Genomic DNA, 25,149 nt, shown 5'->3' with positions numbered 1-25,149 from the left:
ATATCAAGGGTTTTATTACCCACTAGTATAAGGAATTCATTTGTTTAAATTGATTATCGATTTAGATAACTGTGTACCTACTAGGTGTTTTTGATCCACATATCCTAATTTAATAAAGTTTGCTTTTGTAAATCAGGTATTGAAGTAAGTATACACCTATTAACAGACTGTTTCATAACTTTCAAAAGCTCATGTGTATATACTTAATTACTGAAATAACGTGTTATTATACTTTGGCATTATTAATAGGAAGTAAAATAAATATTGGTTGATCATCTCGAACGATCTTCTGGAGAACGAAGTCGATGTGTATGCCAGCTATAATAACTAATTAAAAACTAAACACAATAGACTAAAGTTAGTGTTCAAACTAAATCTAATCTGACTGAAAGTAAAGTTAGTTCTGTCGAACTAGACTTAGTCTTAGAAGGTAATTGTAATAATGTTAAAACTAAAATTAGTTGAAATGAAATAAATGTAACAAAGAACAGAAAACTCTAGAAAATGAAAAATGGCTACAAACTCGGCCTTATTTCGGCGCGGCATAAACAGCCACGTGTCACGTGTCACGTCAGCGACATATTTAGGGTATATTTATAGCTATAGCTATGGCTTATGGTTATAACTATTTTGAGTATATTGTTTTTGTTTTGCGCAGCGCAGGGATTTACTTTAATTAGTTATCACTTTGAAATCATGTACGTTTATAAACTAAACCTCAGCCGCGTTTCGGACATGACACACACATTTCTATTTTGTCTTCAACCTACATCTTCGTTCAAAACGAAGGTTTTCAATCGAAAAACTGATTGAAAGAAATAGCCGTTTTGAGCAGAGACCGCGCGCATTTCTTTCGAGTTTATAATGTACTAGCTGTACCGCCTCAAAATCTATTTATCGAATATATTTCATGTAAAATATAGCCTATGTTACTCGTGGATAATGTAGCTTTCGAATGGTGAAAGAATTTTTAAAATCGGTCCAGTAGTCTTTAAGCCTATTCATTACAATCAAACAAACAAAGTTTTCCTCTTTATAATATTAGTATAGATTTTTGAACTCCTATAATTACGACAAATGACAAACTCACTTTCTATACATTTTCAAATGTTCACTTGCCTAACACTCTAGGAGCATTATTGTTCGGTGATTTACAGAGCCCTCAGTCCCGCCTACGACATTGTAGATTTGTTTTCTATTGGTTTGGTCCCCTCCAAGCTTCCAAACTCTACATTGACCATAGACAGAATTTTCTATATAACTCCGAGATAATAAATTTTTCGATCTTTCTAAGTTTGCAAACCGGTATTGTAGTGCTTAAAGTATTTCTAACTTTGATTCTTAGATAAATATTGACAGTGTAAGTTTTGAATTCCATCTCATGTTATTTACAAAGTGCATTGTAATTATTTTAAATATTTTTGTGTTACTAAGTAATAGCAACAGAGCGTTTAGTGAAGTGTTAATTAATATAATACCAAAGTAAGCTTATTTTATATATTTACTAGCTGTGCCCCGGGATTTCACCCGCGTTAAAAAGAAATCTAACAATATCATATATAAAAAAATTGTCAAGACTAAATGGCATTTGAAATGTGCCTGCCGGGGCCCTAATTTAATTTCAAGGTATTCCTTTAGGGTATACACGTAACCATTATCATCATCATCTTCAACAACCCATTATTGTTGCACAGCAGGGCACGGGTCTCCTCTCAGAATGAGAAGGATTAGTCCATAGTCCACCGCACTTTACATACCTTTCAGTTTTTTTTTATAAATCTAGAACATTTCTGTAAACTTTCTCACGTAAGTGAATGTCATTAATTCTTAATGAGAAATAAATAACTATACCCATAAATCTACAGAATTCTGGTAGTGCCTACCAATATTTATGCAGATTGTTTCCGTTATTTTAAATTTTAAGCCTTATTTCTTGAGTCCCGCCAAAACCGATTTAAATAACATGTTAAATATTATTCAATTTCAAATCACATATGTTCTCACTTTATTTAGGTAATGCAACTAACCTAAGCGACTACTCGTTTCAAATTATAGAAGTTTCCTTCCCCTATTGAATTCAATTCAGGTCAATGAAACAACAATTTACGATGTTCACACCTATTTATAAAATTTGTGTAGTACCTGATCTCATTATAGGTACTTATTACCTTATTTCCCAAAGTACATGCTACGTAGCCTTATACGTAGCTATGGTACAAACATGGAAATAATCATTACGATTTTAAAGACAAACGTTACTAAATTCTGACGCGCAATAATGTTTACTTGCCAAAAATCTGTTTTAGGGAATGCCCCCTTTGATGCCCCGTACTTACATATTAATTATATCCATTACGTACATGTTTACTTATTATTATTATACGAAGAAGCAAGTAACTATAAATATTTTGGCTAGTATTGACTTAATATTATATAGTCTTTGTACCATTGAATGTGGCGGAACTTCTTCTGTGCCTACGATTAGAGTTACAAAAAGAAACAAAATGGGACACAATTCGAAAATGTTCGCTATTGTTATAGCTGTAATTGTGGTAAGTTGGCTTACAATAAATTTTATATTAATATCCTACGCTGCGTGCGGTCAATTTTATTGATTTTCTTTATAGTACCTATATAGGTTCATTGTGACTACTAACTGTACCTATATGTAAGTGTCGATACAAATCCAAACATTTTAAAATTAATTTCTTGGGGTTTGCAATTTTCAAGGATCACAAAATTGATCAATTCTATGACTGAGGGTGGCCAATTTTCGCCTACACAAGCGACCAAAAATGTATTTTTTAAAATTAGACATTAATATAGCTTCATAGACAAATCATTTTGTAATAATAAATCAATTTTGTTTTAATAAAGCAAGAAACTATAAAAAAATAATTCTACTTAGGTAGGTACTAAGTTAGTGTTAACTTTACGTGTAGATAGATATGTAGTTTAAAATTTCTTACGAAAATGCTATTTAGCATTAAGTCCGCCTTTTGTACCACACTGTTTTTAACATGGCCAGTAAAGAGTAAATAAATAAATAAATTTGACGTAGGACTTTTTTATTCTTAATTTGTTGTTTGTTACATTATTTAAGAATAATAAAGCATAGGTAGATAGATAATTAAATATTTCAATCTGTGATTAGGTTTATATACCTAGTTAGGTGCTTACTACAAACATTACATTACATTAGGCATCGTGATATTATTAACTTCTTAAATTATTATTATGTGGTTTAATATTATATATTTTTAGTTCCTATAACGATTTAAAATCACTTACTGAGTGACAATATTATTACTTAGTATTTTTAGGAGAAAGAGTGGGTAGGAACATAAGGAATTTCGAAAATCCGCACGAAATCATTAACAAATAATAACCTAAATAAAAAAATTGCAGTATTACATAGTAGTAAATTATTCCCTTGAATAAAGATTGCTAGATAGAGATGAAAATAAATCACGTGAATTCATGAAGCTGCGAGCGTAAATAATTGTAAATAGTGTGTTAAGGGCTGTTTACACGTTCTCGTGGTAGCATTTATCGGTGTACGAATAATTCACCAAATGCAAATCGAACTTGCAAACAGTCCAGTGCCACTAAATTTGTATTATTTTTATTTTTAGTATTTGTTATCATGGCAGCCACAGAAGTAAATGCATTGTGAGGCACTAGTCTAGGTACTTATTGAGGTTTAATATATGAATGCTAAAACGGCGAAAAATACCGATATCTTGTATGGCGACCTCCATTTGTTTTAAGATTTTTTTACGTTACCGACGTTAAATTTCAATCTATTGTTTTTGAGGAGTAATTTAGAAACATTAGCCTGTTAAAACTGTAGCACCCAAACAGGTATAGTCCGCGCCAAACTGCTAGTCCGCTCTGAAGTTGTTGCGAGCAAGTTTAGTCATACAATTTGCTATGGTGTGCGCGATTCATTTCTATATTCAGAAAATAGAGCAGTTTTACGTGGACTATAACACCAAGTACACTCACAGAGTAAAAACAAATATAGGTCTGTGCTGTAAAGACTCGAATAAATGCAAAGAGGTCTTAAGAAATGACTGTTTTAGTTTATTAATCGTAATGTTGGTACAACTGTATCAGGTGATAAGATTTATCAGCTCCGTTAGGAGTGTAGGTGTTCTGTGTTTATCAGTCGACTGCCCGGCGTCGTTCGAAAGTGTTATTAGTTTCTGGGTTCAGTGCGCCAAATTGTTTTGTTTATGTGATTTTACTCCATCGAAAAACATTTTGTCTATTCTCCTTATTGGTAGTAAATTAATAGGTAAGTAATAGTTAAAGACTATGTTAAGAATAAGACGATTTAGTGCAGATTGTTTTGAAATAAATAAAGATATTAAACTATTGTTAATTGATATTAAAAACATAAGTAAGAAAGTTTCTGACATATTTTCTAGTTTACATTAGTAATAGATTTTTATATTTATTTCCATTATAGCATTATAATGTGCCTAATTTTTTTATAGGAATTTAAATATTTTTTAGATACTTGCATCATGAAATTTTACACTCTGCAGTCGGATAAAAACAATTTCGATTGCATTCATATGTGTAAACAATTAAGATATGACGCTGTTTGGCAAGTTTATGAATTCAGTCTTTAGTGGCCTATCAAATGTAGCTTTTGACTTTCACGAGACGTGGGTAAAGATATCTCATAAATGTAACAGCTGAGGCAGCAGCTGATTTAGTTAAAATATAGATGATGTGGCCGTTTATACACTCGAAAATCCCTATTCGCCTTTTAGGACGGCTTAAAAATTACTGAACGTACTGTGAAGTCTTATCTTTATGTGAAAGTTGCTTCAAAATCAGTTCAGCCGTTTCCAATTACAAAATGATTATAGACATTGAACTAAACTTTAAGCGAAAATTAGATTGTACCTAAAAATATCACCTAATGCTAAAATATAGGTAAACAAATAAATGTTGTAATACCGCCAAGGTCTTAAATCATGTTGTAAACTAACACTGTGCAATCACTTTATGAAAAATCTGTCGAACAATTTATTAAGTTTAGAAACTGACTATTATATTAGAGACAGACACATTTTTAAAGGTATGTAGGTGTACCTATAATGAAATCTTTAGGTTTTACCCGTTATTCCCGCAATTTCTTGTTTGATTAAAAGAAACTAAGGCAGTATCTATCTATGAAGTAGATATTAGTCAACTTAGGTATGAAATTCATGTGTTAAACCTATAGGAATCTTAAATAAAGCTAATTGATTTCTTAAAAATGCCTTCAATGTACACAGCCTTACATTTTACCCGACTGCTGAGGGTATTAGCACAAAATAATTGTGGTACTAGTATGAAGGTATGTCTCATCCCTGTTGTTTTTTTTTCTTTTCGAGGGGGAAAACTTCAAAAGGTATCCGGTGCATTAAAACCGCCCCGGTGTCCGTTCTCGGCGCTGCGTAGAGGCACGCCATCCCTTACGGCTTATTAACATATTATTATGTTCAGAGGTGTTATTTGATTGTTCCTAATTGAGGGAGTGACTATATGCAAAAATTTTAAGCAATTGGATTTTGGTTTGTATAATAATTGCTCATTAAAATACTAACTAATTCTATAGTTATTCATATACCTATATATTGGTTTTCTCTCGAAGCTTCCCACAGATCTTTATGAGCAATGGCCACGCCTTGATACGAGTGGATTGGGCTATCAGCTAATGATGATTGATTAAGATAAGGGCTTACTTAGATACGTTTGTTGTGTAATCAAACATATTTTAATAATACCTAGACGTTAATGGTTTTTGACCCTGGAGTGTATAAAAAATGGAGAACAGGATCCATGATAATTCGATCAGTGTTTGGACATCCAGTATTTCATTGCACTGTTTGGGCTTCACTCATTATTGATCCTGATTCCTGATACCTAGTTCATTGGCCAGGCAGGCACGGTTCCAGGAGGGTCACAGGGGTCATGACTCCTCGTCCCCCAAAACTCTAACTCGATCAGTTTTTTCGTAGGGAAAACCTGCATGGATTGCTTTCTGAGCGGGACTAGCGGAGAGAATATGCCGGACTTTACAATAAATACTGAAAAGTGGTCTAATTTAACCAAAATTACTCCTGCGACCCAAAATGTTTATTCTGTGATCGCGCCAGTTATAGATAGATCCCATTAAAAATATTTAATTTAGTAATTTAAACATTTTAAATCGAGGATACCGATTTATTTTTTAAAATTAAACTCGATTGATTTTTGAAATGTAAAATCAAAAATCGATCGCCGATTCAGCTTAGGAAATTATAAATCGATCTTACACAATACATCGGTTGATGCGGTTCTAATGGTTAATTCGAGTCGTCATTCGTCACTATAATATTGGCAAATATCGGCAACCGACAAGTTTCACAAGTCAATGAAATAAGTGAGTCATTGTAATGCTCGTTATATTATTAGGTCATAATACGTTACCCATCTGGTTTTCTACGCAGATGTAGTTATAATCTTATCCAAATAAGAACTTGTTACAAATTAAGGTAGGATTTTTCTATCCCTAATTTTCTATTTATTTTAAATAGGTACATATCTCACGGAACTTTGTAAGGAGGGCTTACTTTGCTATTTCGTTCGTAATTAAAGCATGAAGCACATTTATAACGTATAAAATAACTGGTGTATATAATATTTTATTAAAGGGGACCCCCCTAAAGCAACTACATAGTCGGAGTGGTCGGGTATTGTCGTCACATCCCTTAGCTACATGGCCTCAAGGGTGTGGCGATGGTACCTCTAGATTCGTAGTTTCATACTACGATGTGTTCAATAGGGAACGTAGCTATACTGTGTACTGTAATACTATATGTGACCCATTTATACAATTTTTAACTCGCTCCCACCCTAGTGACCTGTAGTGATCTGTGGTATTTGTTAAAAAACCCCTACCCCCTCGAGTTGTCACGTTGTAATTCAGAAGTTTAATAATTCATAAAGACCGACACCCCCTCCCCCCAAAAGGGTCATGTAGTATGGATACGTTCCTTTACGTAGATATTAAATATTTCTTACATACACAAAACTTATACCTGTTGCAGACCACCACAATGTCGAAGCGCACAGTCCTGAACGAGCAGTACAAGGGTCTGGTGGAGAACTTCTCGATCCCCGCGGAAGTGCACGAGCAGGACGGCAGGAAGTACGCCACATGCGGCTCCGTGGTGCCCATACACTGCTGCACGCCTGATCAGGTGAGCGGACAGTGTATTGGTTCAAACGTATTGGTTGAATATGGTAGAACCCTTCGTGGTTCGACTCTGGCCCACCTCTGGTGGTGCCCACCGCCACACATATTTCTCCGTAACTCAGCAGCGCTTAACAGTAGTGTTAAGCGCTGCTGAATTCTGGTTTGAAGGGCCACTCCCTTGGCTAGGGGAGACATATTTTTCCGAGGCGCTCCAGCTTAGTCCACAGGGGTAGCGGTGCAACTGTGGCCGACATCAAGTAGGAATAGCTAGTCCTATCTGGAGTTGATTACAGATGTCCACGGGCAGCAGTACCTACTTAGCATCAGGTGCACTGCATAATCGTCTGCTACTCCTATATCAAGTATAAAAAAATAATCCATATCCCACTTTGGTGCTATTTTTTTCAGTTACATAGTAAGCATTTGTCTACTAGCAACTGAACTGATGTTGCAACTTCCCAGAATAAGGTTTTTTTAATATTTTTCTCTTTCAACACTAAACGGGATTTAGTAGTGTTTTCGATTTGACTGGTCGGGTGTCGGAAACAAGATCTTATGATGAAGAACTTCATAATTCATTTCATTGTGGCTTTTAAATGCTACTGGTGACGGTTGCAGGTATCGGAGATGGCAGATAAGACTCATCACTACTGTGATGTGTTCACGGAGGATCTGCTGGCTCCTCTCGGCGAGCTGGCCTACGTGAGACTCGATGAAAACACTGCTGAAAAGGTTCAAATTCATTTTAAATTCTTTACCTATAAGTCCCCAGGGCGAACCGTCCCCATTAGTCTTCTAGAATCAAGTCACTTAATTTGATCTCTGAATCTAAGTCATCAACCGATTTCTGCCCCGTCAGCTAAACCTATTTCTGCCCCGTAACAGCACCGTTGAGCGCTGCTGTGTTCTGGTTAGACGGGTGTGGTAAGGGAGACATACTTTTCCGAGTCGTTCCAGCTTAGTCCTCAGTGGTAGCGGCGCATCTATGACCAACATCAGGTAGGATATATAATCCTTTCTAGGGTTGACTACAGATGCCCATAGGCGGCAGTAGCCAATTACCATCAGGTGGACTGCATGCTCGTCTGCTACTTCTATATTAAAAAAAAATCCTATTTTGAAAGTGCCAAATTTGTCTAAAGAAGTTAACTTCACAATATTACCAAACAGACACATCTCCAATTGAAAACCTCTTCCAGGTATTCCTAAACCGCACAAAGCGTATCTTGCTGACATCGAGCGACGGTCGCCTGGCGCAGTGGCGGTGCGCGCCGAGCTTCGAGTCCGCGAACAGCTACATCGCGGGCACGCCCATCGTGAACAAGGACGGCGCGCTCGTCTCTGTGGTCACCGCTAAGCGGGGGAATAACTACGCTGTTTCTACTTTTGAGGTGCGTTTCATGTAGATTTGGAATTGTACTTTAATCTAACCAAAAATTCTTATTTATTACTTAAATAGCTTTTTACCTATGTGTTACCATAAATTGCGTAATAGCCTAGTGAGTTAAAATCTCCGGTAGACATTTCGATTAGTGATTATCTAGTGATTTGAAATTTGAATTTTCATTGAGGATCTAGACTTCGCATCCAGGGCTCATGTAGGAGGAGTTGTAGAAAAGATTAATTACCTGTTTTAATGGTGCAGGAAAACATCGCGTGAAAACCTAAAATTAACAGTTTTATGAAAAACACAAAAATTGTGTGTAGTCTACCAATTCACACTCAGATAGGTGGATTATAGCATGAACCCTCACCATTTTCGAAGAATACTTGTGCCCAGCCTTGGGTTAATGAAACTTTCATGATAAAATGTCCACCAGGGCGAAGGCGGCTACTTCGAAACCACAAAACCGTGGGAGGTCATCGACATCGCGGAGGGCACGTCCACGTACGCCGACAAAACCTTCACCACGCGCGAGGAGCTGACGTCATACATTGCGAGCTTGCCACCGGCGCAGGTTTCCGGCGCCGAGCCCCCGCGCGTGTTGTTGCTACGCGGGCGACAACCGCGGATAGCACTCGTGGCGGAAAATGGTAGGCAGATGGTGCATTTGTATCTATCGGGGGTGCTCGCCACTGGGGTAGACTACTTGTAGGGGAAACTGCCACTCTTCGACCACTAATACCAACTTCTTGGTATTTTTGATCGAAGGCCATATTGGTAGAAATTAGTGTGATTACAGATTTTGAAGATCCCCTCTATGTTATACGGTTCTATGTTCTATTCGGTTATACGGTTCCAAAAGTAATATTATTGCAGCTATAAATAAGATTTTAACTTGCATTAAGATTTTGAAAATCCCTTCTAGGTATAATGTTACAAGTCCACTGATTCTAAAAGTCAAATTATTGCAGAAATTAATTACGATTTAACGAGCTTTAATTGCATTTTCTACAAGCCTTTTAAATTAAGCATTAAATGTATTATAAATTAAGCGCGATAGCGCTCCCAGATAAATGATATCGTTCGCTGATGACGTCACATCTCAGCATTGCATATAGAAAAAATTCAAGCGATATGGTAATACGTGAGATATATATGACGTCATTATTTTGCTTCGCGTTTTAAATAACATGGACACCTGCAATGTTTTATAATTTCATTTTCAATCTTAAAACAGGGTATTTCAGAACCGTTTGATTATTAAAATCGTAATCATCCCTATTATAACACAAGACGCAAATACTATAATATTTAATTACCATAAATGTATATGAAACATCACAATCAACAAAAATAATATGTAATAATAAAATTATATAAAATGATTCTGAAAATGACCTATGCTGTCAACTGAAATTAACACTTATTTAATTGTTAGATATTTGAACTAAATAAATAATTATTTACTATACAATATTTTCTTTTATAATATACTATAGCAAAATATTTTTACATTTCCTTTAGATTAAGATAAGAATAATTGTTAATTATTTATGTTGTTGGATAATTAAACTCAGTATAAAAAATAAAACGCTTATTATTCTTCCATAATTATTTTATTTACATTACAATATTACATTACCACAGCCCAGTCATAATTTTAAAACTAAGATTACTACTTATAACTAAGAAATGCATAGATTATATAAATTTCATTGAAATATATGATGTAAACTTTTGGAAGCAATAAATAACTTAAATTGTGATATCAATTGAATGAACACATAATACCTAATGGTAAAATTGTTACAGTTACTCACAGTTACAGACTAGATTTCTGTTTTAGCTCTGGTTATTGTATTCTCCTTTATGATACAGGAAATGGCATGATACAGGAAAACAACTAGGTTTTTTTTTTATAATATAGAGTAGCAGATGAGCATGCAGTCCACCTGATGGTAAGTGGCTACTGCCCCTCGTGGACATCTGTAACCAACCCCAGATAAGATTAGATTCCTATCTGAGGTCGAACACAGGTGCGCCGCTACCCCTTAAGACTAAGCTGGAATGCCTCAAAGTATGTCTTCTTTACCACACCCTTCAAACCAGAACACAGTAGCAAATTGCTGTTGTTAGACAGAAATATATGTGGCGTGCCATCGTAATCGAACCACAGAGTTCTACCACAGATAAGTTTTACCACTTAGTGTGGCCATGTTTTTTATAATTTTTAGACCATTAGTTTTAACCACCTTTTACTTTAAGTCACCAAATTCCCTTCCTTCCTCCATGCCCATCCTCCCAGGGTGTTGAGATCATACATCGAGGTAGAGCCTCACAAGGGAGGTCTCTACAGCGGGCAGGCGGGTGACGGGGCAGGCGGCCGCGGAGCGCAAGTGCCGCGATATACAACCGTAGCAGAATACGTAGCTGGAATATATAGAAACACATTGTGACAGACAATTTGTAAGTGTCTCAGCGGGTCTATACGAAATAAATATATACATATTACATACATCGTTACATTAGCGTTTTAGAATTGACATTTTATGAAATAATATCATTTACGCAATAAATTAAATGTTAACGCAAAAAATACATCTTTTGTTATTTAAAATTAGACGCAAAAATGCTTCTACGAGTCATGTAGAAAGTTGGTGACATCATGCCTCGACATTGCTTAGAAAAGTATAATTAGTGTGTAGTGAGGCATAACGTCATGCGTTCCGATAAAGTTTCAAACAACTTGGCTCAATACAGTGTTTTATTATTTTTATTTTATTAATTACTGACTGACTATTTAGGATCCTTTCAAGGTTTGTTTTACAAAACCAATCTATTTTTGATGTATAATAGCATCACGTATATTACGTATGTATATTACTGAACATTAGAACAAACTTACCCAGATACTGGTAATACTGTGGGTACCTTCCATGGTTGCAAACACAGCGGACATTTATTCAGGTAACGAGTAGCACGCTCGTCTCGCTGGAAAATCATCAAAATATTCATGAAAAAGACAATAAATACAAATATTCGTGAAAAAAATGTGCATTTTTATATCTATACTAATATTATAAAGAGGAAAACTTTGTTTGATTGTAATGAATAGGCTCAAAAACTACTGGACCGATTTTAAAAATTCTTTCACCATTCGAAAGCTACATTATCCACGAGTAACATAGGCTATATTTTATATGAAATATATTTGATAAATAGATTTTGAGGCGATACAGAGTTTGCCGGATCAGCTAGTTACTAATATAATAAAATAAAAGTTAAAACATATTTACGTTCTAAGTAGGGTGTTCGATACAAGAAACTTAAAAATGGTAGTTATTTTAATTTAGAGTACCTCCAACGCTGGGGGTATGGGCAAGGCAGCAGTGGCCAGCGGCGCGCGCGCGTCCCACCAGCGCAGGAACTGCACGGCGAAGGCGCCGTACTCCGCGCACGCCGCCACCGCGCCCCACACCATCGGGAACGTTACTATCGCCTCGCTGGAAACAAATTATTGTTATTACTAGTATGTTTATTATTATTGGACGTATAAATATCGCCCTGCATATTTTCTGCTTTACCCAAAGATTGACTGGTATAATAAAGTTCTAAATAAATAAATTAAATTGCAAAATAAACCAGCTGCTTGAATGCTGTAGAACACATCTTACTATTTACAATATACTAGTAGTAAATGAGCATACAGTCCACTGGATACTAAATGGATGCTAGTCATGAACATCCATAATAAACATGAAGTAGGATGTGAAGTCTAGGTGACACCACAGCCACTAAAAATGCTTAGACCATTTTCAAACATTTATTTGTGAGTGGTGTTAAAAAGTGCAAACCAATATACAACAAAAAAACATTTAAAGGTATACAGATCACAGGGTAAATAATGTATGAAACTGTGAAAAGTATTAAAATAATTCATGATTAATAACACATAAATAATGCTGTCAATATTATTAAAAGTTAATTTTACCTAAATTTCCCTCTAACCACACTCTTGGCAAGATCACTCCAGGTATTTTCCTCGGGCTCTGGAGGAGGAGCGTCCTTCAGAGTCAGCCCAAGCAGGTGCAAGCCCAGCGTCGGCGAGCGGCTCCTGCCCACTAAGTACCGTGCCAGAGTCAACAGCTTCCAGGATTCTATCACGAAGTGCATGATGGAGTATACCCGGAGTGCTGCTTTGCGGGCACGGTCTGATATGTTCTGAAAAACAAGTACATTTCATTTAAACTTTATTAAGAATCATTATCATTATTAAGCCTGATTTTCTGATGAAACAATATAAAAAATATATATTTCAACAAAAAATTACAGAAACATCTACTAAAATATTCTGTAGTATGTACAAAATATTTATGTAACTTGACATTACTTTGAAGTAAGGGGGACATACATATGTGAGATGTTCCAACTTAGTCCTCAGGGGTAGAACGCACCTTTGGTTAACCATAGGTAGATCTCAATGTCTTTTATTTGACAATGATTGCAGATATCCATGGGTTTACCATTACCATAAGCATACCATACCTATTTACCATCAAGTGCACTGTATGCTTGTTTACTACTTCTATATTATAAAAAGAAGTAAAAGTAATAAAACTTTACAGCATACCTTCCCTAACCTGCCATCTTCATGATCTTCCCTCCACCTCTCCACCACCTTCTCCAGTTTATCCCTCACATAAGGCACTAAGACTAGGAAAGCCAGTGAACCTTTCTCCAAGAGATCAGGCAATCGTGGGCCCGAGCTGAACTCATTGCTTTGGACTATTGGCACTCGTAGTAAACCATAGAAACATTCTGAGAATGATCCGGCTGAAACATTCATAAATAGAGTATGAGTATAGCAGAGTAGTCACCATAAATGCAGGTTCCAGGTTCGATCCCCGGTCAAACACCAAAATGAGTCTGGGTATTTGCTTATTTTTACATCAGGAAGAACTTCAGTTGTGAGGGTTACAAACAGTAAATTGACAACAGTGATAAAACAGCTACAATGTCAATATAATTATTTTAACTTACTTTTGGCAATAAAGTATCTATATCCTTTGGTCTATAAATACAGTATTTTTTTAATTTTGTGTCTGTGTGGATCCTAATCCTTAAGTTTTCATTTAAACATTTGAAAAAATATGTATCTCGAGTTACGTTGTTTTGTATTTAGTCCCTTATTTCGAGAACCTAACATGCTGTAAGTACGAGGACTGCCTGTATTCGACAAATACATTAATTTTTATATTAGCCCAAATACAATTTTTAAGTTGATTATGAAGTGTGTAGTTGTTAAAAAAGACTTAGTTTACTGACCATAATGTTTCAAGTAGTGGTACTGCATGCAGCAGTCAAACAGCAGATACAACTCATCATACCAGCGCTCGCACCACCCACACTTGTTGGGGTACACTGTTGCGACATACTGGAATTATATCAGCCTTATCATTACTTATCTCTTTATATATTATGTAATTTAGCATGTGACTTTACCCAGATATTTAAATGACTTATGCTCAGCATTACCTTTACTCTAAGGGCACAGGACCTAGGGCACACTCAGGCCCAAGGATCTCTGGTACTACAAAAGGTCATAGGATCACAAGAAGTAAAGAAATGCTATGGTTACGAAAACATTGCTATTCCTATGAGGATTGAGTACCAAGTTAGTGTGCCTCTGTCCGTTACCACACTCGTTAAACCAGAACACAGCAGCGTTTAATAATGCTGCTATAAGGTAGAAATTGTTCTGGTGAGTGACGGTGATGCCTCCGAAGTTATGCCACAAAGGGGTCTATCATGTTTGGTATGAATGAAAAATAACCTCAATGAGTCTCCTTAGAGCTGGCTTCACAGTAGAGCCGAGGGCTTCTTGCGCTGTTATTTGAAATACTGACGGAGTACCATGCAAGGTGCGCGTTAAGTGCGCCGCATATACCGCCATGTTGCTTAGTTACAGAAATTATATTAAGCGCTCATTATTATTGGTATAATTTGCAATTATTAAACTTTTTACAAACATTTTATTTTTTATGAGTAATAGGAAAACTCAGGAAAAGTTTTTAAATGTCAAAAACTTAAAAGTCAAACTTTTAGTTTTGTATTATCTGTGGTCAAATGTCAAAATGTCTATTTTTCAAAATTTCGTTTTAAATCCTTCGTTTCTTTCTTTTTAATCCAACTGTGTTTTTCGAAAATAATAATAGTGACATTATACAAAATAATGAAGTATAAATATGAATAACGTAATTTTAAATAAGCTTTTTTTTTTCAACGTTTTTGTTACATTAATAGATGTCTTTATTTTATATTATCTGCCGACGATAATGACATTCAGATCGCAACAGATGAGTGATGACAGTGCTGACTGCACTCATGTCAAATTATTTCAACAATACAGTAAAGTAGTTATGGTTACAATTTTATTTCATTTTCATCATTCCGGTTTTTAATTCCAAGCACTTTAGCATAGCAGTGAACAAATTGAATATTTTGTTTTATATATTGTATGGTTAGGTCTTAACAGTGTGGTTGTAGTGATGGGGAGTCATAACAGTCATGAGAAGGCCGCGAGTGATCCACCTGGCAGCGGAGCCAGTACTCCTCGGGGGTCTACCCGGGGGGCACGGTCAGGGTCGAGCGGAGACATCGAGAAGCCGGAGCCTCAGCAGCCAGCGTCGCTGGTACCCGTGGAAAAGCTAGGCAAGGTGAGTGGCGAGGTCAATCGTACTTCCTTCCCGTAAGACTCAATCGTTCCAAGTTCGAAGTTGTTTGTTTTGTTTGGCCTTGAAGATTTTCGGCCAGTGATAAGCGAATGAGGTCGGCGTTAATGAATAAATAGCAAATTATGATTGGCGCGATGTGCGCGCAGAATATTAGTGGCCATTGTGCTGGTAATGGCTGGATAAATTAACGTTACCATTTATATTATTGCAGTTTTTTTTTATACCACCTATTTACATTATTTTATGTCTTATAATGATGTGATTAAAAATTATATGAAATAGGTACAATTTAAAAGAATGTTGATATATTTTAATATGTTAAAGATAATTTTTAATGTTTTATAAAGTCTACCATAGAAGACCTGCTTTAGAATTCCTACACAATTGTGTAGGTATTTTCTTTATAATATGAATCATGGTTATCTATTTAAGACTCTGTGTATATATGATTATAGATGGATAATCACAATTATCTTGAGATGATGAACATCTTGCATTACTTATAAATTTATCATATTGACAAATCTGTTTCGAAAATGCAAATATGAATAACCCATCCAGCAAGAAACAAGCATGTATTTTTGTTTAACATCCTACTCCTCTAGAATATATTACAATCTTGTAGATAAACACTTTAAATCGTCCAAAAACTGGCTTATTTTATCAAATGCGTAAGTCTCTTTAGCTTGGTATGTTGCTGACACTTGTAATTATCACATCAGAGCAAACAGCATCACATGAGATTGAATGAGTTCATTCTGCTGTAGGCTTATCTGTATGTAAAAGTTATTAGCAACCGAAATATTGCACTCTTTGTCTTGGCATGACGTAGCATCTAGTCTATTGTGATAAGAATGATTGATAGATAGTTAAATGGTTGGATTTTGGAAATTGTTTGCAATGTCACATGGTAACATGTTTGAAAATTTTTGAATGAATTCAAAGATATTTTCATGGACATAATCTTAACCCTTTACACCCGAGATGATATGAGCGTGAGTTTCACTTTAAAAAAATTCCCACGTGATAGCTTCTTATTTTTCGAAACGCAACCGATGCCGATCGATCGTGAGGAGAGTATCGCACGTGCTACCGGCTAAGTGAGCGGGGTGCAGGCGGTCAGTTGTGCTAGGGACTCGTCCAAAGATGGCAGATTTTTTCGACCCGCGCACTGTCACAGGTATATAATTATTTTTGGTATTAAATGTTTAGTATCTATTATTAATTATAGCTAATTTGAAAGCTAAAAGAACACTAAATACGTGGAATTTAGTAGTTTATTCGATTAACTTGCAATTTAGATACAATTAGGTTGCAAATTTCAACTGTTACGATCGTGTGCCTACGGTTGTTGGTGCAGAATAACGTTTGATGAAAATGCTTTTATTGCTATTACCAGTTATGTGTAAGTTTCGTCAGTATCAATTTTGTTTGTTTCAATTTTAGGGATACATTTAAATGACGATCAGATTTTGCCAGTGCGGGGTGAGGAGAAATATATCGGACATTGAAGATCTTCATGAAAGTGAAGAGCTTCAACCAAATAGATTAGAAGAGTTTCAATTTGAAGAATTGTGCCCTGAAACAGATCCTGAAGCACATGCAGACCCTCAAATAGAAACTGACCTAGAATTGGATCTGGAACTTGAGCCTAAACCTCAACCATCTACTTTAAAATCATCCCTAGAAATTTCTCGCCGCCGAGCATCTTCACTTCCAACACATCGAAAAATAGCTTGGAAAAGAATACGTTTTCTGTCTTGAAAAGGTCTACACATCGCTACCAACATCTCCAGTAAAGTTTCCAAAGAAATATTTTTCTTAATATTTTAATTATGAGGCTCTTGATATGTAACCAGATGCACACATTTATATTATCTAAGAAGAACCGGTCGAAAACTTAATTTAATTGCAATAGATATGGCTAAAGTTTTCTCCATCTGCATTATCATTGGATGTATTCCCTAGCCAAGAATACCTACGCCTTGGAGACCTGGATTTAAGACGGAGGCAATAACGGAAGAAAGAAGAATGTTGATTTTCATAGAATTACGTAGTTTAGGTTTCATTGCAAAGACAGATTTTTTATAAAGACTAATGAAAATAAAGACAGTGATGTTAAATATCTCCAAATTGTTTTAATTTTTTAATATTTTTTGATAAAAAACTAATTTTTTTTGCAATTTTCACGATCGTGAGTGTGACAGTTCCCACCGGAGACTCACGATCGTGCGGGTCGATTTCTGGATTACGTATAAACTCTGGATTTTTTTTCGTATTTTTTGTGGATCCCTTAAGCTATATAAAAAGCCGTAGTAAACGTTTTGAATCGGAAATTGCGAAAAAAAATCTTCGGGTGTAAAGGGTTAAGCCAAGGCTTAAATTTAGTGAAAATATTTAGTAGTTTTAGTACATAATTACTATATTATACCATTGGGACGAAGTATGCTAAACAATCAATTTATATAAAGTCAATAATAGTTTTTCATTTTAATTTCATAATAATCATTGGTTACTAAGTGAATTTATTTCTTAATTAAATTTTTTGAAATTGATTTTCTATTTACTGCATAAAGATATTCTTGTGGTAGAAAGTTTTACTAAACAACAGCCTAATCTTAGTTGCGCTCCACAGATTATACATATTATGGTATATGATGAGTATTCTTGTAAAAGTTAAGGTAATAAACACATAAACAAACATCAACAACCCATTACTGTCCCACTGCTGGGCACGGGTCTCCTCTCAGAATGAGAAGGATTAGGCCATAGTCCACCGCGCTGGCCAAGTGTCGTTGATGATGATGAAACAAACATAATTTTAAACATTTTTTTTACTTCAATATTCAATTTTTTCCATATGATTTAAAAATGTTTTATTTAAGATTACAATAAATCATTAAAACTGATGTAAGGGATATTGAGAACTTAGGTAGTGTAAAAACTACTTAGTCATTGATTATTTACACTGTCATGATATTTTCCCATATTTCTGCAACATCATGATACGAGTAACAGATACTTAAATTTAGCAATGTTCCTTACATAAGTATTTCCTTGTCACTGAAGTCATATATATAAGAAAAAAAAGACCTAAATTTGTTTGTGGTCAAACAATTTCTCTTATGGTCAGTAAAATTTTGAATAATAAAATTATGAAACTGACAGATAAAAATTGACAACAGATATATGACTACCAAATATTGCAAAATGCTAATAAAAATATTTATTAGGGACATTATAATGTTATAGTCCGCGTCAAACTGCTACTCTGCTCTGAAGTTGTTGAGCCCAACTACAAACATATACTCCGTAGCAACATAAGGACATACTAACACAGCTATGTACCCGAGGGCGAGAGCAGGCAGCGGACGGGTACTGGGAGGTGTCCCGCGCTGTCTTCATCCCGCTTATATCTACTATTTGCTATTCGACGCGACTCGTTTCTCTAATCAGAGCGGACTTGCAGTTTGGCGTGGACTATACATTATATTATGTTTGTACTTATGTTCCATATGTCTATTATTATGGGATGGACTATTGGGATGGTCCAATTCAGATGTATGCTTCAGAAACAGATACAGTCACTTTCAGTGATGATTCATTTCAGAAGAAGTGCTAATATAATAAAAGTTATCACTATAGACTATGTAGTCTACCTGATGATGTCATCAGATGTATGCTTCAGAAACAGATACAGTCACTTTCAGTGATGATTCATTTCAGAAGAAGTGCTAATATAATAAAAGTTATCACTATAGACTATGTAGTCTACCTGATGATGTCATCAGGTCATAATTCCAAAAATATATAGTGTTATGAAATGAAAATATCAAATAATAAGACTAGTAAAGTGCTATAAATTCTGTAGAATGAGTTTAATATATTTATTAGAAAAAAAATTGCACACTGCAAATCACGATTTTGTTAATTTAACTATTTATTTTAAAATGGGTAGACTATTGTAAAACTAAATAAATATATAAAGGATTCCCCGTATTGTGAATGCTATGGACACACACAGAGACGAATACACAAATACCCAGACCCAGAAACAGAAATCTAAATCAATTACTCAGATTTCTGTCTGGTCGAGGATCGAACAAGGAACACTCCGCGCGTCAGACCGGTATGGTGACCGCTGTATGGTACCGAATGAGTATGTTCAATTCAATTTAATTTATTTTCAAGAACAAAGTGGTATACATGCGTCTTAAAATTAACATAATACTTCCTAATGTCCTACGCATTTGGGTGTGCAAAATTAGGTATTTACAATACATACAATACAATACAAAAAGGCTTTATTGTACACCAATTAATAAATGACAAATATTCACATACATATAATGATCGCTTTTAAGTGATGAGACCGCATGATAAGTAGATCATGCGATCTCTTCCAGACAACCATAGAGTTATTGAAAGTATTTATAGGACATTATTACAACCTTAGGGGCAGAATAAGTCGGTGAGAGCTAGAACATAAATGAATTGATTCTGAACCATAAATGCTCATACATCATAAGGTAAAATACTTACTACACAAACTTTTAAAGTCATACATAACTTTATGGTATGTTTATGTAATAATATTATTAGAGCGATTTACTATGTAAGTTTGTGTATCACTTTACTATATTTGTTTTTCTTCCACATGCACTACTCTTAACAAACCATTGATAAAGATGATTAATTGCACTACGGTTGATCAGTATACAGGATGATCTTTTTAATAAATTATTAAATATTTTTTGTTTCTGTCTAATTTTTGTACAGAAATATATGGAAGAAATATTTCTCTTATTTCCTCTCTACAGTATACATTTGTCATAATAAGTAACTCAATTATAAATATTAATTATCCTCTACAATATTCGTTTTTCTCCTACATGCACTACTCTTAACAAACCATTGATAAAGATGATTAATTGCACTACTGTTGATCAGTATACAGGGTGATCTTATTTAATAAATCTATTAATTATTTTTTGCTTTATGTCTGTATTTTTGTACATCAATATAGTTGTATGTTTTCCTCTTATTTCATCTCTACAGCACACATTTGTAATAAGTAATGTAATTATAAATAATCATTATCCTTATTATTAGCTATTACAGATTTCGTGCAACTAAATGTACATAAAACATTAGTAATGCTAGTTTTTGTCACTCCTCTACCTAGTCTTTAAACATTATGTCTGTCTTATTATGTTGCAATATTCAAATGTAGTACCTATAACTTATAAATGTGTTAGCGGGAGACAAAAAAGTCGCCATTTTGGAAGTTATATTTTTATAACACCCTTACATGTCGGTTCAACTCTCTGTTACACGGTACATCAAACCCCAATATAATAAAATAAACAGATACAAGTAAGGATTATAACACACGAGCGTCTATCAGCCACTACATGACCGACATCGCGCGCCCTAAGTCAAAGTGTTGTAACTAAGGACACAGCTTTCCACAACAATCATGCGTCACTATGATAACACATTAATCCTTTCAACATTATCATCGATTAGTGGGATTTAATTAAGTGCCGATGAGAGTTGTTGTTCGGATTCATGGTACAAACAATGTATATAAGTAATATGTATCTAGAAATCTATAAGTGAATAGTCAATATTCTTTCCGAGCATAGGTATGTCCGCGCCAAAATGCTGGTCCGCTCTGAAGTTGTTGCGAGCAGGTGTAGTCATATATTTTGCTATAGCGACGCGATTCGATTTCTATATTTAGAACGGACTAGCAGTTTTACGCGACTATACATATTATAACATCAGCTAACTGCCAGTAAAATTTTCGACAAAATCGTTCCAGTTGCTTCGGAGAATAGCTGAAACACTGTTTTTGACATTACAAACAGATACTTAAATTTTATTTCTTTATAAACATAGCAGAATTTTCTGTAGGTATCAACTATAATAATCCATTAAAAATACAAGCTTCATAGCAGACGGAGCCAGGAGTAGACATCTGTTATATGAAGAACAAATTGTAAATAAACGTAAAATAAACTTACCAAGGATGACACGACAAAGGAGCGATGACTATGCGTTTTTGAAATCGGCAAAAGTATAAGGATAATTTCAAACTAGCATCACCCTGTACGTCATCACATGACGCTGCCTTTGTGTACATCGCGAATTCATTCAATCAAGGCATCTCACGTGAACAGTCGATCAGACCACGACACGATCTCGGCTTGACCACCGGAACCATTAGACTGCTTACACTCCTAAAGACTACGTAGTTTGCATTTAAAGTTTGCTGCTTTGCTCAATAGTAACTTGCCAAAAATATCTTTTAAATAATTATATCATATAATTCGAAACCTCTAAAAGAAATAAAAAAGTCTACTTATCTAAAATTAAGAAGAATTGTGTTTAGATTGGAAAGTACAGAAATCATTTATCGTAATTTAAACGCCGCTGTGCAATCGGAATAAAAAACAATCGTCTTAATGCGTTTATCCGCCAATTATCCGGGTATTTTATCACAAATCTGTTGCTGATAACGCCCATTCATCATCAACAACACTCAGTTTGTTCGTAACGCGACAATGGACCGGTTGATGCCAAAGGTGGAGCACCTCAGGTTCACGATCGTTGGCATCCAGGTCAGCAGGATCAAGAAGAAGAAGTCAGCTGGTCCTACTTGCAAGGTATCTAAGTAAATATTAATTTTGAATCGCAATATTTTATATTCGGCGAAAGTACGTCACTGTCGTAAAAATAGTGTTTAGATTCAGGGAATCGAAAACTGTTTTGGTAAGCTAGTGATACCATAAATATGTAAGTGGGATATTTTTAAATTAGACGCTACTTCAGAAAAAAATATTTAAGGATCATTCCACATTCCACTTATTAAAAGAAATTTGAAAGATATATTTTTTATATAATTAAGTAGATTCTTAAAGCTCGAAAATGTTTATAAAATGTGCCAGAAAAACGCTTACGTTTTGTATAGGTATATCTGAAAAAAACCTTATATTTCTACGTAAGGCTTTTTTTTTGTTTACGAGGGGGAAACAGGAAAAGGTTCCCTATGCCGTGAGAGCGACACGGGGTTATGTGGGATTCTTACCGCACTAAAACCCACCCCCCCGGTGGCCGTCCTCCGCGCTGCGTAGGGGACTCCGGGATCTCCGGAGGAACGCAACCGGAGTCCTCTTAGCGCGTTGCCCCGTCGGGCTCCGCCCAGGTGAGCGTGGTGCTCGGCACTCCGTCTGATGTGCACGACGGTATGCGACCACACATACCGCCGTCCTTCCCGGGGTCGCTGGCCGGGCGGTTCGAGCTCCCACTCTCGCCACCCGCAACCCCGGAAGCCCCTTTTAGTCGCCTCTTACGACAGGCAGGGGATACCGTAGCCCTATTCTGGTCCCGGAACAACAGGGACATCTACGTAAGACCTAATAATAATATATTTATTTATATCTCCTTATTAAAATATTTTCTTTGTTAATATTTTAGTTGTAAACCCAGATTGATTATGCAACGCAGTTCAGTGGTTGCACTCAATTGCATGCGGTTTATATGTAGGTATAGGTATAGGTAGTTTAATGTTAAACAATATCGGTTTCATACTCGACTTGCGTTACACCACAATATATTAAAGGTCAAATATTTCTATATGGCACACAAACTATTGGGTACATATTGTGCTTAAAAACTAGGCATAATTCTCTTATATCTTTTTTTGGGTCTGATTCAGGCATCATTTTACATCACTAGTTCAAAAACCGCATGATACGTCATACCACTTTATTTTGTTGTCATAGTTTATGCGCCATCCCAAATATATTTTTAACATGACTCATCATCAACCCATTGCCGTCCCACTTCTGGGCACGGGCCTCTCAGAATGAGAAGGATTAGGCCATTGCCCACCGTTCTGGCCAAGTGCGAATTGGTAAACTTCACATACCTTTGAAAACTATTTTTTTTAAGAATTCTAAGTTATGCAGGTTTACTCACGATGTTTTGCTTCACCGTTTAATCATGTGATAATTAAATTTTAATACGCATTATAATATGAGTCAACCGAAATAAATATAAAATACATTTTTCTCTGCGTAATACGAGTTAATAAGGTTCGTACAAGTTATAATTATAAATTGCGATCAATGATGAATGTCGAGGCAAACTATAAATACTTGATAACCGTAGACAACATTTATGATACACTATTTATAGATGAGTTATATATGGGTGCAGACGAGGATGTTTGATTGAGATTTCGAGATGGTTACTATAACTATTTATTCCATTTCTACAATTGATACTACATTCTAAACTAAAATCTAAATTATTCTATGTGAAACTCGTACGATGTTGGTAACGAGAATGACGCTCTGTCCGTGGGAACGCTACACGACACCACACTTTACCGGAGTTAGCACTATTTTATATATATAAAAACCAATCATTCGGTCCGAATGTAACAGATGTACTCGTAAAACGGTCCATATTTATTAAATGAAATATTTGTGATTGTAGCGAACCTTAAATGATGAGGTTTCTCGGTGTGGTATGATGGTAGTCAGAAAATATGGTAGAACCTCCGTGATTCGACTGCGGGGACACCGATATATATTATTTTCCTATAGCAGAAGTGTTATGCGCTGCTCCGTTCTGTTCTGATCGGTGTGGTAGAGCCTTCGATCACTAATAAGAACTCGAAGGGTAGAGCAGAGTAAGAAGTAAAATGTGTCATCCGCGTTGTCCTTTTACAAATAAAGTTCTATCAGAATAGGCTCAAGTGTATCGAATTTTCCACTACTAGTAATTTCAGACAGGTAAAAAAATATGGATGGTTTTTACCGGTTTTTATCAAAGGCCTGAAAATAAGGACAAGATAGCATACGAGCATGGTTATCCTCTAAAGAATATTTTCGCTTCCATACTTTCTAGGGCATTATATTATGTTATAAGATACATTTAAAAAACATTTTTTTCCTTATTATATAAGAAAAAACATTAAATAATTATTTAAGATGTCCCATGTGTAATACAATAAGATTATACAAAAATATGTTTCCTTATTTCTCTAAAAAATAAATAAATAAAAGTATTCTTTAAGATGTCGTAAATTTCTTAATCTACATGTATGTTTTAATACCATTACGAGTTCTACGTTGCATCAATCAAGATTATCGTCGGAAGGATTACAGATTTAATTACAATTTGAATGTCATTATCAACTCGTATCGGATTTTGACTTTTTACGTAATCGTAAATTATATTTACGTAGCATGAAATCAATGTTTTAATTTTATGAGGCTGTGATTTACTGAAATAGGTATTGGAACGTAAGAATAACGTACTTGCCTTCCTAGGATCGGTACCAAAAGCCATCTACCATGCTGCTCTATTGCGTAGGAGGTATTCGGTCAAGCCTAAATCGGCTAGCTTTAACAGACTTTAATAGTTTTAAGATATTAAAAGTCTGTCTCAGCTAGCTGAAAGGAAGGCATAAAGCAGACAAACAAAAATTGAATTTTCCTACCGTGCACATAAACATGCGATTAAAAAAATCTGTTTTTCCCAAATTTCACACAAGCAGCCTTCATAGTTATCTATGTAACGCATTTGTTAAGATCCTAACGACTTATTTATTTTTGGCCTTTTTCTGCAACCTAAATGCATGGTCAATGCTAACTTGATTTTCAAAATGTTTTCGTTTTCTCTTACAGTTGCTCGTGCAGAGATCCCAGAAAGAAGATGGTATCAATGGCGTCACAGAGAAATCCTTCACGGTACGTTATTCGTAAATGTCTAAA

The 25,149-nt window shown here is 35.3% G+C and overlaps 3 protein-coding genes across 5 annotated transcripts in view; 2 read left to right on the top strand and 1 right to left on the bottom strand.

Moving 5' to 3' along the window:
- Nucleotides 1-1,298: 1,298 nt before the first annotated feature.
- On the top strand, nt 1,299-9,879 carry LOC140746009 (poxin). 3 transcript variants are annotated; one of them, XM_073077988.1, is made up of 5 exons: nt 1,299-1,360; nt 7,092-7,244; nt 7,859-7,972; nt 8,440-8,631; nt 9,061-9,879. In XM_073077988.1, exons 2-5 carry the CDS (start codon nt 7,101-7,103, stop codon nt 9,334-9,336), a joined length of 726 nt encoding a protein of 241 aa, XP_072934089.1. In that variant the 5' UTR covers nt 1,299-1,360; nt 7,092-7,100; the 3' UTR covers nt 9,337-9,879. The 3 variants fall into 3 exon arrangements, with proteins under 3 accessions (XP_072934089.1, XP_072934087.1, XP_072934088.1); XM_073077986.1 differs by lacking the exon at nt 1,299-1,360 and adding an exon at nt 3,997-4,300; XM_073077987.1 differs by lacking the exon at nt 1,299-1,360 and adding an exon at nt 6,418-6,536.
- A 324-nt stretch (nt 9,880-10,203) lies between these two features.
- On the bottom strand, nt 10,204-14,721 carry Pex12 (peroxisomal biogenesis factor 12). Its single transcript, XM_073077994.1, has 7 exons — nt 14,458-14,721; nt 13,950-14,058; nt 13,255-13,457; nt 12,616-12,845; nt 11,983-12,127; nt 11,530-11,615; nt 10,204-11,054 (listed from the first exon to the last, which is right to left on the bottom strand). Exons 1-7 carry the CDS (start codon nt 14,575-14,577, stop codon nt 10,940-10,942), a joined length of 1,008 nt encoding a protein of 335 aa, XP_072934095.1. The 5' UTR covers nt 14,578-14,721; the 3' UTR covers nt 10,204-10,939.
- Nucleotides 14,722-14,980: 259 nt separating this feature from the next.
- LOC140746013 (uncharacterized) overlaps nt 14,981-25,149 on the top strand; it is a 28,349-nt gene continuing 18,180 nt past the window's right edge. Inside the window, exons 1-2 of the mRNA XM_073077993.1 lie at nt 14,981-15,340; nt 25,063-25,125. Of these exons, the coding sequence (XP_072934094.1) occupies nt 15,173-15,340; nt 25,063-25,125 (231 nt within the window). The 5' untranslated portion in view covers nt 14,981-15,172. The remainder of the gene's footprint in view (nt 15,341-25,062; nt 25,126-25,149) is intronic.

The sequence above is a fragment of the Epargyreus clarus genome, unplaced genomic scaffold (genome assembly GCF_041222505.1).
Source record: "Epargyreus clarus isolate Ecla_fem2 unplaced genomic scaffold, WU_Ecla_fem_2.2 ptg000012l, whole genome shotgun sequence".
Classification (NCBI taxonomy): Eukaryota; Metazoa; Arthropoda; class Insecta; order Lepidoptera; family Hesperiidae; genus Epargyreus; species Epargyreus clarus.
Note: the sequence above shows the minus strand (reverse complement) of the source record. Positions and strands in the feature narration are given on the sequence as shown.